General features: G+C 35.0%; 1 protein-coding gene across 3 annotated transcripts; it reads left to right on the top strand.

Annotated features, from left to right (window-relative positions):
* Nucleotides 1-4,861: 4,861 nt before the first annotated feature.
* Nucleotides 4,862-18,287, top strand: LOC149897834 (uncharacterized). 3 transcript variants are annotated; one of them, XM_090115724.1, is made up of 10 exons: nt 4,862-5,038; nt 8,215-8,289; nt 9,559-9,694; nt 10,396-10,472; nt 11,232-11,280; nt 11,662-11,796; nt 12,549-12,627; nt 12,966-13,164; nt 13,909-14,026; nt 14,608-18,287. In XM_090115724.1, exons 1-10 carry the CDS (start codon nt 4,976-4,978, stop codon nt 15,714-15,716), a joined length of 2,040 nt encoding a protein of 679 aa, XP_089971850.1. In that variant the 5' UTR covers nt 4,862-4,975; the 3' UTR covers nt 15,717-18,287. The 3 variants fall into 3 exon arrangements, with proteins under 3 accessions (XP_089971850.1, XP_089971852.1, XP_089971851.1); XM_090115726.1 differs by lacking the exon at nt 4,862-5,038 and adding an exon at nt 5,111-5,491; XM_090115725.1 differs by lacking the exon at nt 4,862-5,038 and adding an exon at nt 5,111-5,605.

Here is an 18,287-nt window from a genome sequence, read left to right as displayed (position 1 = left end):
GCATTGTGTGGAGAGGGCGACCCGATAGTTTATAAAGATTTTGAACAAAATCTGAAGTAAAATGCCTATTTGTGTCATAAAACTATTTAAAAATAATACAACAAAAAATAAGAAAGACACTAGGATCACGTACCATCCCCAAACTTTCGTATTAATCGAAATTTCTCCTTTACATCGAAAATTTTTTCTACGAAAATACGACGCCATACAGTGTTGCCGTACTGCATATCCAAAAAATACACGTGGTTGAGGAAATCTTTTAGCAATAATTTGAACTTTTTTTTTTAATACTATTACTAACACATGTATAAAAAAGTATAATAACAATAATTTATTTCTGTTTAACCATGTTTAACTGACTCATGTAATATGTTTTTTTTTTATTTCCGCTTTTTTACTTTTAAACAACCTTTGTGACTATAGTATAGTAGCGTTGCAAGTGGATTTGAGTCGCATGTTCATGGATTCGATTCCCGGCCAGGTCAGGATGAAAAGAAATATTTTTCAAACTTCTTTCCAAGATGCCAGATTTCCCATTTATTAGGTAAAATTTATGTAGCTGGCAGCCCAATTCTTCACACACACTAGCGTCTTTACAAATTGCCTAACACACACTACAGAAATGAGTTGCCGCACTCGCAGAGCTATTGTTTTTAGGTGGTGCGGTATCTAGTCGTAGCGCGCGCGCGGAGACCAATCCTTCATCTAAGGCGCAGAAGTACTAATGAGTTCTGTTGCATCTGAGAGACTATTTTCCAGCGTAGGGGCGTATTCAGAAAGAAAGCAAGCGCTTATAAGCGCTTATAAGTTTCAAGCTTTCTTTCTGAATACGCCCTAGGTCATAATCAAACAGACTTGCGAAATCGCTTTCTCCGCAAAACTTAAGATTATGTACTTTGTTTTTTAAACAAAAATATCAATGTTAATTTTAATTACTAAAATTTTTAATTGCCTAATTATGTCTCTACTTTTTATATTAATAAAAGGAAAATCTGACTTGTGATTTATTTATTATACCTTCATTTTTAACCGACTTCAATTTTATCAACTATCAATTCGGCCGGTATATTTTTTTTATTTTTTATGTAAGTATATACACCGATTACTTCGAGGTTTCTGAACAGATTTACGTGATTCTTTCTTTGTTCGATGCGGGATAGTGTCGAATTGGTTCCGTAAAAATTTTATTCGGATAGGCCCAGTAGTTTTTATTTTATGAGCATTTTTGTCTGTACTTGATGACTTATTTGAAATGTAGTAAGTAAATTTGATTCACTTCCCGGTAACCGATTGAGCTGAAATTTTGTATAAGTATGTAAATTGGATAGCGATGAAACGTTATCATGACATAGAGCTGATTTGATGATGGAATCGGTAGATGGCCATAGGAACTCAGTAATTGACTCAACTTTATCGAGTTTGGGCTCGTTTGATTCGTGTTGAAAAATACACTAAAAAGTATTAAGTAAAAATAACTAAGTTAAAAACAACCGACTTCAAAAACAGAAAAGTAAAATAATTTGGAAAATCCAAAAGTGCACGCCTCATAATTTTTTTTAAATAAATATTTATTAATTATTATTTTTGTTTATTTAATAACAATTAAACCACATCGAATTAGACCCTGAAAAATGAAAGGGTTCTATTCCTGAGCATACTCAAGCGTACGAGAAAAAAAAAGACTCGATTAGTAAAGTATTTCGGTCGCTATCGTGTTAACAAGAAAAAGGATCCGCACATACAGACACACGGACGTCCAAGACAGAACTTTTTTAAACTGTTTTTTAACTAGTTTAATTAACAAAAATGACATCAAAAATATCATGAACGTTAAAAATAGTGTTTTTTCTTAATATGTGTGTGTATGTATTATCTTACAAGTGCAATGTATGATACATAAAGACATTTTAAGTTTGAAAAATCAGATGTTTTGCGCGAAGTGACAGTAGTACCCACCTCAACGCTTCGCTTATGAGGCGTGCAAAATAAAAATGATTTGATATTATTAATTACTATATATTATTTAGATGTGCTATTTATCAAATAGGTTTGAAGTAGGTTGTTTTTAACATAGTTAATATAGTACGACATAAAAGAGATGAAATTAATTATTTTGGAACTAATTCGTTTTTCATTACCTGGCAACCCTGAATTGGCAATGTAGCTGTCAAGTTGAATAAAAATTTGTTGTTTTTTTCGTGAAGTGGAGAATTATTGAGATAAAATTGTTATTTAGAACAAGAAATTTAAATAAAAAAGGAGACATCATGAAAAAGGTTAAACGTAGCGATGTCCGTGATGTGGTGTATAAAGTTTTTATTCGGTGTTTGTCCGAATTTCAAGCTGGAAATTTATTGACTGATTTGGAAAACGTTTACAAACGTACAGCAGAATATACCGGTGAGATTCCATTTATTTTTGCTCAATACTACGTAAAATAGAATATTCCATTAGTGACGAGTGTTTAATGTATGTATGTATGGCGATTATTACGTTTTCGCAATTTAATTTGAGGTTATTTGTATGTAAACAAAAACTAGTTTTTATAGTGCGACCAGCACAATTTGAGTCAAGAAGTTATATCCAATCCAACCAGCCTCAAATAAAGTACCTAGTTTAGATTTTACTACAAAGTATAGTGATAACTGTTTTCATACAGCTATCTATCTATTAATCAATCAAAACATAAGAAAAAAATCATATTTACTGTATCATATTTACAGATACTGAAGATGCCCAGTACCCTCTTGCCAGTACTTCGAAACAGAGTGATGATCAGTCCTTTGAAGGAGTAGAATATTTAGATTTTGATGAATTATATTAATGTACAAAATTTATCTACAAAAAAAATAAAAATATGTGGTTTTCAAATCGCCTTGTTTTTTTCTACCCGACGGACCCAGAAAGAGGGTAATGTGTTTGAGCTGCATGTATGCTTGTTTGTTTGTATGTTTGATTCTATGTGCGCCTCTGCAGTCTAAACACTTGACCGATTTTTATAAAATAACTAATTCCAAATACATTAATAAGTAAAATTTGACCTAGGTAGGTCAATTAAAATACTAATGTATTTTTGTCTTAAATTTACACTATTGCTACAATGAAACAATTATAACGGTTTAAATCGCGGTATTTATTTTAGATTATATTATATAGATTTTTGGATTTTTATTCTATAGTTAGTATCAAGATCGCTTGCGTCGCAGTATCAGTGTTGCTATATGAGCGACGGTGGCGCCCTCATTTATTTTCATCTCTTTTGTGTCGCACTGTAGTTATTTTTATTTTTGAATTCCAAGTAAGCGTATCGGTATCGGTATCACCGATATTTTTATAAGAGTATCGGTATCGGTATCGTACCGCGGGGTGTTGATCACCAAAGTATGTCAAAAAACAGTGGTTCGAATCTCATCTCATGACCAAAATATCTTAGATCAATATCCCATATAAAGCTTTTACTTGTATTATGGAAACCAGATGGCTGATAAATACATACATACATATATAATTTTAAATAAATACTTTTTTATTTTTTTTTATTTATATAACTAGCGGTTCACCCCGGCTTCGCCCGTGGTACATATTTCGCAATAAAAGGTAGCCTTTCTCAGGGTCTAAAGATTATCTGTGACAAAAAATTTCATCAAAATCAGTTAAGAGGTTTATGCGTGAAAACAAAACATACATACATAATTACAAACTTTTCCACTTTATAATATTAGTATAGAATATAGATTAACACCCAGACACAGGGCAAACATCTATGTTCATCACACAAATATTTGCCCCGGGTGAGAATCGAACCCACGACCTCTGGCTTGAAAGGCAGGGCCACTACCAACCAAGCCAACCGGTCAGTCAAATATAGAGGTAGTACTTTATCTCTCAAACTACGGGTTTAAAAAAAGTAGCAGAAAAGTATAAGAAAAGGGGAAGAGATGTTTATAGAATTTTTTTTCAAAAAGAGAGAAAAATAATTTTAAATATCTATTTATTTTTCATGTGTACAGCATAATAACAGTAAATGAATTTAATCAATTGTCGGTCCTCAGTTGAACCACGTTCGCATGTAAACTTAGCATCGCGAAGCTGCTCGCCAATATCTGTAATATTAGGTAATACATAGTATCTGTGCATAGTACATACTACTTGCTGCTCTCTCTGTGTCACAGATCTAGTGTGCTCTGTATGAACTCATTACTCTATAGAAGGGGGATGGAAAAGGTATTGCCATGTATAACAAAAATAAGCATTACATGAGAAGGATTAGCACTTTCTAGAAATAAATATATTTAATCAAACTCCTACAAACCTATAGCTATTATTCCCAGTCATATAATATAAGAATTTATCTTATAAATTTATTTATCAAACATAAAAAAACCACTATAATCATTATTAACTAACATTTAAAAAAAAAGTTTTGATTAAATAGACGTTTATGAAATTAGAAAGAGTTTTATTTGCTTGAAAAACGAAAAATTTCAATAATATATATTATATAGCCACAAATTCATGTTTGGTTTTTTTCTAATATTTTTATTAGCTCTATCTAGGTAATTTGTCATGTACTAGTACAGTTTAGATTGCCATCTTAAAAATATTGCCATAATGTGAAAGTAATGTCTGACAGCTACTGTAGTTTACATTTAATAAAATGGTTTTTAGGGAAATTTTCTTGTGAATATGTAAATTTTTTATATTTAAAAATGATTAGGGTAACTGATGTAACATAAATATTCTATTTTTTAAGATAAAATCGACTCAATGCTGCCATCTAGTATTTATGATGTGACAATACACAGTTTTTCCCGTCAAAAGAAACGGAAAAACACGAGTGTGCGTCGCCTCTAGTAGATATCAGCTGAATTATTCGGCTAAAATGCCCTGGCACGGGCATACGTAGTCGTCGGTCCGCCATTACGACGCAGCCGAGACACGTTCGTCGTATTTAGTTAAATATTTTCGTTTATAAATGAGTAATAACGCTCATGAGCTAAGTAATCGGCTTCTGAATGCGTTGGATAGCAATTACAATGTAAGTTTCCGAATTTTGAAGATAGAATGTCCGATATGCAAGTCGGAGATATGGAAACGGTCTGCTCGGGCCCGTGACACCCGAATCGAGTTACGATTCTACCTCCTGAGAGGTTGTTTTAAAGCAGTAAACTTGCACTGTGCGACCGTCAATACTAAAAAAATCTCATAAAAGTTGCGATAACACGTGAAATATAAGATAAGTTTTGGAAATGTAGTGTGTGTGTTTCAATACGTGAGCGTTGCAAGTGATGTACTGGGCCACTGACGTCGTCAGCTCTCCTCTCGTCCCTCCGTCCCTAGTGCCAAATGTTTTGCAATGTGAAAGTATGGAATTGTGCCACGCGTGAATTTTCTTGTAAATTCTCGTCGAATCGGATGGCCTAGGCCCTGATAGATGTTAAATGAGGAATGAGATTGTTTTATCGTCAGTTATGGCCTTACGTGGATATAGGTACGGATGGTGGCAGTGTGAGCGGAGTTCTTGGGTGCTAATTATGCCATGCAATATTTCAACAAGATCGGATGATATGTTTCTGTTTAGTCATATTAGATGGTGCAATCGCAGGTCAGTCCAGTTTTTAAGTCTCCCGTTACACCAGACACTGGCAGTTGCTACTCTTAGCATGTGGTATGACATATTTTTCGTATTGCTTTGATGAGAATAAATACAAATTCGCAAACAACTCGTAAAGCTTATAGGTTATATTGTCAAATTGCAGGTAAACAACATGAAATAACATATTTCAATTATTCATAACCCTCTATGAACTTAGGTTTTTGCACACTCTACTGGTCATTATACCATGCACATGTTCAATGACCCTATCATTAATAATTCAAAAGGAAGTAGCTAGGGGGTCAATTTGATATGTACTCAATGTTAAATCCTTTTTTGGGGTCATTTAAACCCTTCTATATAAGGTTATGGTAGTCTGTTGCCAAGTCTTGATTAACATACCACCATGTGGCATTATGGTGTTTTCGTCTTCTCATGGGAGTGTCCACATGGTTTCATTTGAACCAATACTTTTTTGAAATATAGACTCCTGATGATAATGACTGATAAAAAAAGCTAATTTATTTTGCGTTAGCTATTAGTGTCTTTACAAATAATAATTTATGTTGGTTATACAATTGACAATTTCAAAATATAGTATCATGAAAATCTCTCAATCAAAAACAGCTTGAGATGTGACTCATCATTTTGTTGTGAGATTGAGTAATACCTGGATATTGAAGGCTGTCTTGTTCAAACTTGCTAAAATACTAGGCTTTTAAAATTGAATTTTCCAATAGTTGAATTATTATCTTTATTTCTAGGTAGGTACTCTTAAAATATAAATTTCTAGCTTGTCATATTCAGACTACACCTACATAATAATATGCCTCAATTCTAGCTGGAATGTCATTTCTCAAAAATGATTTGCTTCAAGAGATATGACGGATAAACAACACAAAAACTATCGCATTGACTGGTTTACATTGCGACTGTCAAAATACAACAAAATTTTTAAATAGTTCAAGACACACACGCTACAATTAATCAAGTTTAGCTCACAACAAATATCTAAGAGTCACATTAACTTTTACAATACATCACACCCTAAACTGTGGACAAAAATGTACCTTTATCTCTTATAAAATTCTCATGTCACAATATTAGTTACCATACTTCTCCAAAACGGCTGTACTGATATTCATTAAATTTTCTCTGCATATCAGGTAGGTCTTAGATTTGGCCAAGTATTTTTCATACCCTAATATAAGCGTAAGGCAAAACAACATTTGCCAGGACAGCTAGTGTATATTATAAATTCTACATCAACTTAATAGTAATGTTAAATTTTAGTCAATGCATAAACCATACACAAGATTGGCGTTGTTGTAGACAAAACTAATATTTCTTTTACATGACTGTATTATTGAGATTAGAATCTGATACATATGTAAACATTTACTATAACTTATGTTATTACAGTTTTGTAATGGGTTCCATTGAATACAATAAGTTTAAATTGTAGTCATTAGTAACATTGCAGGCAGTGCTAAAAATGTCCAATTGTTTATTTAGTTTACACACAACATTAAAAATTTGATTAGTAACCTTTACTATCAGTTATCAGAATATGTGATTAAAACCATATCATTTATTGTTTTTAAATCGATCCTTGAATGTACAAAATATTATGCAACTTAAATGTATGAAAATAAAGTTGTTTTAATAAGCAAAAATTACATCTGATATGATTTTGTTTAAAGATATGCATTAAAAATGTTTTTTCAAGTGAAAGGATGACACAACTTTTCTAGTGATGCGCTTTGCAAACTATACAACCGAAATATCTATTTGTTTCCACAATAAACAAATTAGAAATTATGTACTTATATGCTATTAATATACCTACTATCATACATATAAATTTTAACACAACTTTCTTTTCTAAATTTTTTGCACAATATAAAAAAAAAATCTGTTTTACAATAGTCTCAAATATTATATCAATTTCACAATTAAATAATAAAATACATCATAATTCATATTATAAGTTTGTTACTAATTCTGTAAGCCAGTACAAGCAAGAAATTGATAAAAATCAAAAGTTCTTAAATTTTGCATCTTAGTGGCAAGTTTATTTCTATTTTTATACAGATTGTTGATTGTTCATAAAACTTGTGATACCTAGCTACAATAAAAGCAAAACCAATCGCTTTTTATTTGGTTTTTGTGCATACTTGATAAGGAAAAGTCTGGTTTTTGAAGACTTCAAGTGGCATATTGTTATTATTATTAGTTATTACAAATCTGATATGAATCTCTAAATGTTAATTGGTTACTGCCTACTTTTGTGATAGATATTGAAGTGGTCTGATTTATATGATAATAATTGAATAAAAAAAGTTCCAATATGGGGTAAATTTATTTACTAATTACATAAATTAACAATATGATTGTTCAATTGAACGCAAAAATGATATTATGACTGTTTTTTAAGGGATTGAATGAAGGTTCGACCATTAATAGTATAAAAATATGTTTCCTTGGTTAAATAAAAAAGAAATTGATTTGAAATTTAATTAATGTACTGTGATAATTATAAATCTATCAGTGATTATGTTTATGTGATAAACAAAACCTTATTTATGTTGATTAACAAGGATGATTTAAAATTTCAGGTCGTCGACATGCAGGCAGTTAATGAAATTATATCCATTTTGGAGAAATTCAATATCACAAAAGAGCTGTTGGAGGTGAGACGTGTTGAATTTGCATAAATATCACATTTAGACTATGTTTTATTACCAAATACACAGAAATGTAGGATGGTCAAGATTTTCTAGTGTTTTAGAAGGATTATGCTGTCTGTACTAATATTTTCAACTAGCTATGCTCCGCGGTTTTACTCATGTTGCTCCACTCCTGTTAGTCTTAGCGTGATGATAACATGATATGATATTCCTGAGATTAGTGCATTCAAACAAACAAACTCTTCAGCTTTATAATATTGAGTATAGATGTGAAAGTCGGTCAGTCTGTTACGCTATCAAGACTAAAGCACAGCACTAATTTGTGTAAATTTTTTAGTAAATAAGACATAATGACAAAGATTGGGGTCAAATATAAATACCCATTTTGACCATTGTTATAACTTAGGGCATAGCAAGTTTAAGTTGATAATATTTTGAAAAGTATTGCATAATGCTATATTGGTATTTCAAGCAAATGTTGTATAATCTAATTGTCAGTGCAGCCTAAGGACACAAAAGCTAGAATTCATTTCTTTGTTGAATGGCCAAAAGCTATGAATAAAAAGCTGTAAGAACTCTCAAAAGCTCCTCTTTTCAAAGTTTTTTAAGCTTACTACTAACTATTTATCATAGCTTAGCATAGTAACACTCTAGTGAGTCCATTTAGCCAAAGACAACTGTTAGTGGACACTCAAATGTGGGAAATCATAGTTATGATGAACATGTATACTGCTTGTGTCCATAGGTTTCTATTTTGATGTATAACATTTTTATTTTCTATTATGTACACTACCCTATTTTACTCAAATTGCAACTAGATTATGAAACATTTAATCTTGCATATAATCCTATCCTATTTATACCTATTTATGATAAAAAAATAGTATCAGAAATCAATATCAATCATTTATTCAACCAGACTTCTTTTAGAAGCTTTTAGCTGGCTTTGGCATAATTATTTACTTATCCTACATTGATTTAATGCATCTTACATTGGTCTAATCCAAGATGCATTACATTGCATACATATCTATAATATAAAAATGAATCCCAAAATGTGTTGGTAAGCGCATAACTTGAGAACGGCTGAACCGATTTCGTTAATTCTTTTTTTATTATATTCCTTGAAGTACGAGGATGGTTCTTATGTAGAGAAAACGTAAATATGTACCACGGGCGAAGCCGAGGCGGACTGCTAGTATTTATATAAAAGCAATAATAGATAGAAAATTACAGAGACCCAAAACAAAATTGTTTTATAATGAATTGCAGACCACCCGACTGGGTAAGCACGTGAACGAGTTGCGCCGCAAGACAGCAGACCCGACGCTCGCCAGACGTGCCAAAGTTCTGGTCAAGAGGTGGCGGGATCTCGTCATACCCAATGTTGCGTCGCCTGCGCATACCGGTATGTGTAGTTTTAATTTGTATAGTCTCTGATTTTAAAAGGAGTAAGAGACTTTGAACAATACAAGTGAGTTTTGATCTATGAGAATAACAGGAACAATTCGATGCTACTACCTTTTTCTTTGTGTTTAGTAGGCTAAAATGTAAAGTACTGCCACTGAAATAAAGTACTGCTAACTGTTCGAATAAAGATAATATTAGACGCCGGTTAATTAAAAAGCTAGGCTTGGAAACAAGTTAGTTCACTGTATCATTCTGACTGGCCGGTTGGCTTGGTTTGTAGTTGGTAGTTCCAAGCCAGAGGTCGTGGGTTCGATTCCCACCCGGGGCAAATATTTGTGTGATGAACATAGATGTTTGCTCTGTGTCTAGGTGTTAATTATCTATATAAGTATTTATTTAAAATTATATATATGTATGTTTATCGGCTATCTGGTTTCCATAACACAAGCGAAAGCTTATTATGGGATCTGATCATGCCGTGTGTGAAAATTGTCCTGGAATATTTATTTAATTATTTATCATTATCAGATAAAACTATGAAAAGCGTTTAAGAAAGATATAAAATAAGTAACTTATATTAAGTACTTCATTCCAAAAAATTACTGTTTATAAGCCTTATTAAAATCCATCCATATAAATACATATAAAGTGCGTATTAAGTTAATACAATTTTGAAAACATATTGCTAATATTGTACAGGATCAAACCGTTCGTCTGCGGAGCGGCAGACGAGGCGCGCGGGGGGCACGCCACTCACCTCGCCAGCGCTTATGCGGGTCAGTATACAATTTTTTTTCGCTTAAAAATTAATTCAATATCATATGCGAAAAAAAAAGACGTGTTGCACTCCGGGAGTGCCGGCAGAAGTGAAAACTTGATTATTAACGTTCGGCATGTTTGATATTTTGGAATGGTATCCGTCTTATGCATGGAAAATAAGGGCTAAAAAAAAAAATACATCCGTCTTACGCTTTTTCGATCAGGCCACGTGTCCTGACGCGAGTTTAAGATTTTATACCCAACGCCGCTAAAGAAGTTTTCACTTCAACAAGGGAAAAATGTTTTTTTTTATAATGAAAATTCATAAAAAATGTTACGTGCGCATGCGCACTCTGCACTCTGAAAATGATTTAACATGAAAAAATTCTGTATCAGAAGTGAAGGTGTGTTGCACTTTAAGAAGTCATTTGTTGCACTTTAAGAAGTCATTTCTAATCATCTTGAGTCATAATTTTTATGGGAAAATAGATTTTTTAACAATTACAACATGAATAAAAATTTATTTCTATTTCTATAATAATATATTTTAATTATTTAGGGCCGATTTTTCAATGCATGGATAAAACTTATCTGTCCACTAAGTATTGCACGATAATATTAAAATGTCACGTAAACTGTCAAACACGGGCAATTAGAATACGTTTTTAAAATGGTAGTTTTATACATTATTCGACAAATAAGTTTTATCCAAGCATTGAAAAATCGGCCCTTAATATAATTTACAATACGCTGTTGAATACTAATGTTCTTTACAGCATGGTCTGAGTCCTGCGGTGCCTAGCCCGAGACCTCCGTCAAGGCCAGGTAATTTGCATGACTATTGTATAATTGTAATATTTGTAATTTAGTATCTTAACTATTATATCTATCTGGATTTCATATAGTTGAGATAATTGTTACAACAATCACTATTCTTTAATATTTCTCTCTATTTTTTTTTATATGTTTATTTTCAATACCAGAAAAACTGCATTATACCCTACTGCAAAAGGAGTATATGTATTTCTTCAAAATAAATAAATAAATAAATAAATAATCCCTACTGCCCAAACCACTGGACGAAGTTCGACATTTGAGGTCTCGTTGTAATTATCAGAATTATGGTAGTGTCACAGGCTACAATTATTAGCAGTTTATCGTTAAGAGAGCTTTGTTTTCAAGTAATAATGATTTTTATTATTCCAGCATGGGGCGGCTACGAGTCGGACTCGCAGGATGTGATCCTGGTGGACGACGACCCTCCCCCCCCGCCGCTGCCGCCGCCCCCCGCGCCGCCCGCACCCCCCGCACCCCTCGCAGCGCACAAGCCCAACACACCGCGTGAGTATACACATACATACATACAAGCTTTAAACTGTCACAGAATACATAATAGTAGCTAAACGCTACAGAACGGACACTCCGCCTCCCGCCAAAATTAAACACTTACCTCACCACGCACGATCACGCTAAAAATGGTCCGCATTTTTCTACAAGGACGATACGCAACGAAGATTGACAACATTAATCAAATTAACTTATTCGATAATTTTGTATGGAGTGTCCGGGGTGTGATTGTGTAATAACACATCACACACACACTCGCCTGGCACATTGCTTGAGTGTAAAAAAATAACAATTATAAAACATAACACAACTTTAATTAACTCACCATACAGTCTTCCACTATGCAGGCAGAAGACACGCGTGCGTTCATTAACACGCGCACGCAATAATATACGCACGCACACGAACACGCAAACCTGCGCTTTGCACAAACTAATACACAAACATGCACATACGCACACACATAATATGTGGATACATCCGTGTACGCAAATAACGCACACATAAATACAAACGCACGCCCACGCCCTATCTTCATATATCTAATACCTACACGTCATGTTCAAAACTCCGCTTGCTTATTTTTTTATGATACTCCTTGGTTCGTATATTATACCCCTCTTCCTTATAACACACATACAGACAGTCGAATGTTATCATTATGTTAAAGTTGAATCTCAGAATATATCAAAGTAATTGCGTCAAAAATACTATTTACAAATTAGTATAGAACAAATGTATTACAGCGGTGAAACGACCGCCTTCGCCGGAGCCATTGAGCGACGATAAGAAGGCGAAAAGGGATAAGAAACCTAAAAAACGAAGGTAAATACATATCTATACGAAAGATGGCCATAGTAAATTTAATACTTTAGTAATGTCAATCAAAAATATTCAATAATGTATACTTACAAAAAAAAAACAATATACTCTATATTACTTGGTAAAAAACGTAGCTTTTTAATGCAAAAGCAATTATTAATTTTAAAATCGAATCCAACCAACGACCTAACGTCCTGGAAATCTTTGAGAGAAGCCTTTTTGTCCAGTAAAGGACGCGTCCTACGTAAGTTGTTGTTGAACTTAACAATTTTTCCTTTTTTTTTTTACTCTAGATAGGGAAGCGCTTGACCTTTATAACTTTATTGACTCTTCGATTGCAGGGGCCACAGCCGAGCGGGCCTGGGCACGGAGACGCCAGCGGGCCCCCCGCCGGCCCCGCCCCCGCCCACGCCCACAGCCCACGCGTGGCCGGCGCGCAACGGGGCGGCCACGGAGCGGCGCAAGAACGGCTGGCGCCGGGACGCGCACGACCCGTACGCGGCGCTCGTCAACAGGCTGCCGCCCGCGGGGGGCAAGAAGGTATCATAATATGGGACGGTTTTAATAGATATTTGCATACCCAATCAATGGGTAGAATGTATTAGCCACATAATATTGTAAACAAAACATCTAAAATTTGTAACTACATTCTTGCAAATAAATATAACTAGCGGTCCGCCCCGGCTTCGCCCGTGGTACGTATTTAGTATCCTATGTCCTTCTCCTGGCTCTAAACTACATCTGCCAATTTTCAGCTAAATCGGTTCAGCCGTTCTTGAGTTATAAGTGGAGTAACTAACACGGCTTTCTTTTATATACATACATATATAGATTTGAATTTGAATTTAGAAAAATAGATCACGAGACGGGTATGGAAACCACGTCTTTTTGCCAAGCCAGGGTGAAGCCTAGCCCGTAGGACACGTGAGTCGTGGCATGGCAAAAAGACACGGGGTCGAATAACCGTATTATAGGTAGAATAATAATAAGAAAGTTATAATTTTTGTTCGTTATAGAAAAATTTAAGAACAAAAAAATGTGTATGTAACAAAAAGACGTTGGAAAATAAAATTTTGAGGATATTTTTATTTTTTACATTAATAATATTGGTATAATTTTTTCTTAACTCGTGGAGCTTGCATGTTTATGGTAATTTTATTATTTCGTTATGCAGTTTTTGAATTATATTCCGTTTTCTAATTCTGTGTGATTATTTTTTATTTTGAAATGACATTATATTATTATATCCTCCAGTTAGCTTATGAAACAAACGAACATTTTCAGGTGAAAACAACACAAGAGTTACTGGAGCAGATCCAGTCGCGCGGCAAGGCTAGTCCTTCGCGGTCCGCTTCGCCCGGTTCGCCCGCTTCGCCTGACGTCATGCTCATAGAGCCGGACGGTTAGTTTATTTGTATTTGAAATAATATAATACGAGGAAAAATAAATTAAAACATGATTATGTAGTGAATGTTAGCAAATACTTTTCTCAGCTAAAATAAATTTTATTATTGCATAGAAAAATACTAAATAAAGAGAGAAAGTAGAAGTAATGTCTATTCTGAGATGTTTTACAATTATGTATTTATATTCTCTTATCAATGCAATGTTTGGTGGTAAATGAAACACTTCTAAACTAATCTGCAGTATATTGTATTAAACTGAAAAACATATGTACATATGTATACTATGACACACACATACATTACATTACACACTACATGAAACTCTTATCTACACTAATATTATAAAGAGGAAAACTTTGTTTGTTTGTAGGCTCATAAACTACTGAACCGATTTTGATGAAATTTGGCACAGATAATCTTTAGACCCTCAGAAAGAACATAGGCTGCCTTTTTTTGCGAAATATGTACCACGGGCGAAGCCGGGACAGACCGCTAGTCCTAAAATATTATCATCGGTGATGACTGCTAATTTAATATTTTATATCTTTGTAACTTATTCCATCTTTTATTTTTTCAGATTGCGCCATAAAAGTAGATTCACCCCTACGGAACGGGAGCAGCGAGCCCATACCCGAACCTGCGCCTGCGCCGGTTTGGCCTCTCGTGCCGTTAGAAGACGAGAAAGAGTGGGCGCCCTGTATCTGCGACCCCGAGCTTGAGCCAGACGAAAGTTGTCCAGCCAACTCCCGGACTACAGTGCACCCAGCGCACGTGGTAGCGTTACATAACGCGTACGTGCCCGGCGTCAACGGGACTCGGGCCCCTCTACACCCGCACAAGTTCGCAGTCCGCTCAGCCGTCAGTAAAGACGATCCCAGTCTGTTCGCCAACGTGGTCCCGCTGTACAAGTACTCGGACTACGCAGATGACTACTGCGCTAAGAACTTGGCGCGTGTGCCGGTGTGCGTGCACCTCCCCGCGGACGAGTTCGCCCCCGCGCCCCCCTCGCCGCCCCCGCCCCCGCCCCCGCCCTCGCCCAGACCGTACCCCATCGATGAAACGCCCCCACAAACTAAAGAGTGCAAAGAGGAATCCGGCGACGAAGACACGTCCGACTCGAAGGATATGCTCCCGGCGGGCGAGGCGAAAGAAATAAAAGATTTAAAAGAAACAAGTGAACTCAAAGAAGAACCTAGCGATTTGAAAACAGAACTAGATATACAAACAGACAGCGATCGTAAAGTCGAATCCATGGAAGTGGACGTAGATAACGAGAGTGAGGATGTCAACGAGAGACTGAAACCGCCCCCCTCCCCGCAGGAGAGCGAGCAGAGGATAGAGGAGACGAAGGAAACGAGAGAGGAGCCGGAACAGAAGTTCTCGGTGACGTCACCCGAACACAGGACGGTCGAGCGGACGAAAGACGACATAGACGGACGGACATTGTACGAAAAGTGTGTGTCGTGTATAAACTCTGTGCCCTACAGTTACGCGCAGGCCGCGACCGCGCCGGTGCTGCCGTTCCCCACCGAGGACGTGCAGGCGACGGTCCGCCGGGCGCTGGCCGGTGCGGGCACGGAGCGGGACCCGCTCGGGCGCCCCGCCAAGCCCGCGCACTTCGCCGAGTGGCACGAGTGCGCGCTGCTCGGGGACCTCGTGGCGCTGCCCTACGTCGTCATCGACTGACCTCGACCGAAGCCTCCGGCGTTTCGGTGTTCCAAGTGTCCTTACGTTAGATTAAGTGCAAGTGTAAATAGTGAAAGTGCGACTCGAATACGTGCGCGAGTGGGGGACCGGAGTGCGGGCGATGACGAGTTGTAGTGGATGGCTTTTACATTACACGAAGATGCTCCGACGGGAGTATATCACTATTATCGTACATTGTATACATCTAGTGCCCTAGATAAATGTTTAATATCGATATATTAAAGCTTTATTTTATCAAAATCGGCTAAATCAACTAGATAAAAAGCATTTATAAGAACTCTTCCTAGATGTGAACTGACGAGTTTTTGAATGTAAAATATTTTAAGTATACATATTATATAAAACCTTTTAACGGCGCAAAGTCGTATTCCAAAGAGCTTCGAGTGTGTTCGTGTAGTGTAAATGTTAGGAGATTAGTGTCGCGATGTGATATCGGGCCGGCCCGAGACTCTGACAAAATCTCTAGACTGTTTCAAATTACGTTAACTTGTTACCCATTGTGATCTATAAAAAATTAGATAATTAATAATAATAGGAGTTCCAATTGTATATTATACATATATATTGCTCTAGCAGTCAGAATGTCTGAAGGTTTATGTGGTGTTCACAACTAAGGAGGGACGGAGGTAACTGTAGATTGCTTTTATGATTTTACTAGCTGTCCGCCCCGGCTTCGCCCGTGGTATACATTTCGCAATAAAAGATAGCCTTTGTTCTTTCTCAGGGTCTAAAGATTATCAGTGCCAAATTTCATCAAAATCGGTCCAGCAGTTTATGCGTGAAAACCATACATACATCTATACTAATATTATAAAGAGGAAAGGTTTGTATGTAAGTATAGATAGGCAGTGGATTTTCTAGCTAACTTCAAGTTACTCCTCAAAAATAAACTTTCAAATATAAAAATAAACAAGATTTCAAAGATGTTTCATTGAATGGGGCCAAATCTGGATTTGTTATCTGTTTATTTAAATTTGCAATCAATTAAAAAAGAAATTTGTATGCTGATAGGTTTTTTATTCTTATAAATGCTATTAAAAAGTAAAATAATTATATAACGTACCTCTTTCCCTCCTCTAGTTGGCAATATCATAAAAATGATTTATATTTTGTATGTTGCAACAAAATTAGGGAATTATCTGTGAAGCCCGTGGCGATGTTTGAACTTTGGTTTGTTTTTGTTAAATATTATAGTTATATTGTTAACTAGTGGTTGTCTGACTAAAAAGTTGTCAGTGTCGACGAGGTAAACATTTTTTCCTTCAATAGATATATACAATTATTTCTAGACAAGTTTCTATATAAGTGTTATATTATTTATTATTTAATTTCGGAAGATATGATTTCTAAAATCTCAGTTTTTGAAAACTATTTTCGATACTGGCAATGTTCGCTATTTTAAAATTATATTGCAATACAAAAATAGACATACAGATAGAATATGACAATGACATTGACAGTACAGATAAAATATAGTACATTTATGATTATTATATTGATATGTTGCCAGCAAAAAAAATATTTAATATTATTGCAACATTGCGTTAGGGAAAATATCTCGCGACACTTGCAACTGTTTGTTTGTTTGTTTTTAACAAAATTATGTTCGAGTTGTGTTTGGACGTCGCGCCGCGGGCTGAAACACAATTATAATGGGTCCATTTATTCTCGATTGTGCCACATTAATGTGCCAGATAAATTATTATGGCCGTGTATCTTTACCGTGTTGCAGTGGAATAGCGAATGTGGACATTTCGAAAATTGTCCACTTTTTATTTATATTATCTCGATGACAGTTTGGTTTTGTAAATAATTGAATGGCATTGTTAAACAGTGTCTAGTCTAAGGATTAAATGTTATTTTGGATTAATGAAAGCAAAAAGTCAATATTTATGTACATTATTGTTTTAAGAAATAAAGTGGTTATGTCAATACAATTTATTTGAAAACTATATACACCTGAACTTGTGAATAATTTATACAATTTTTGCTATTGTCGTATACATGTAGTCTATTTCTAAGTACACTTATTATTTCCTCTTTTGTGTTTTCTCTGTTTTGAAATATCTCAGAACAGTATGGCGATGATCACTTTATGTCTATCATCAAACACAATGAAAAACTAGAAGTATATTCATTCATATCTTAGACTTTTAAGACAATCATACATTGTCTAATATCATATTGATAAAGTTTTCTGTTTCACTGCAACATACAATTTCTATCTACAGGCGCTTTTGGAGGAAAAGTATAAAAAACCGCGACAAAAAGGGTAATTTAAATAAAGAAAAAAATTATTTAAATAATTTCATATCAATGTAATAGTATATTTTTCGTTACTCCGACCAAAATTTTTGTATCGAGTAAATACCTCTGAAAGTGCCTTCCTTTTATATTAAGTGTTCCACTTTTGTACAGGCTCCACGAATTTAGGACATAATAATATAACGGTAGAGATCAGAATTCTGTATTAAGAGCTTTCTAAAAAAACAATTATTTCATTGAACAGCTGCAATATTTTATAAGGATAAAAATCAGCAGCAAGCTTCC

Source organism: Colias eurytheme, chromosome 24, assembly GCF_061535395.1.
Source record: "Colias eurytheme isolate Ceu_HAF_F1 chromosome 24, ilColEury1 Martin Lab GWU primary, whole genome shotgun sequence".
In the NCBI taxonomy this organism is placed as follows: domain Eukaryota; kingdom Metazoa; phylum Arthropoda; class Insecta; order Lepidoptera; family Pieridae; genus Colias; species Colias eurytheme.
Note: the sequence above shows the minus strand (reverse complement) of the source record. Positions and strands in the feature narration are given on the sequence as shown.

What these genes read in the sequence shown, in the direction of transcription:
- LOC149897834 (XM_090115724.1), top strand. Translation starts at nt 4,976, where the DNA reads ATGAGTAATAACGCTCATGAGCTAAGTAATCGGCTTCTGAATGCGTTG. An exon ending in CGTTGGATAGCAATTACAAT is followed by an intron (nt 5,039 to 8,214) that starts GTAAGTTTCCGA and finishes TTAAAATTTCAG; the next exon opens with GTCGTCGACATGCAGGCAGT. An exon ending in GAGACCTCCGTCAAGGCCAG is followed by an intron (nt 11,281 to 11,661) that starts GTAATTTGCATG and finishes TTATTATTCCAG; the next exon opens with CATGGGGCGGCTACGAGTCG.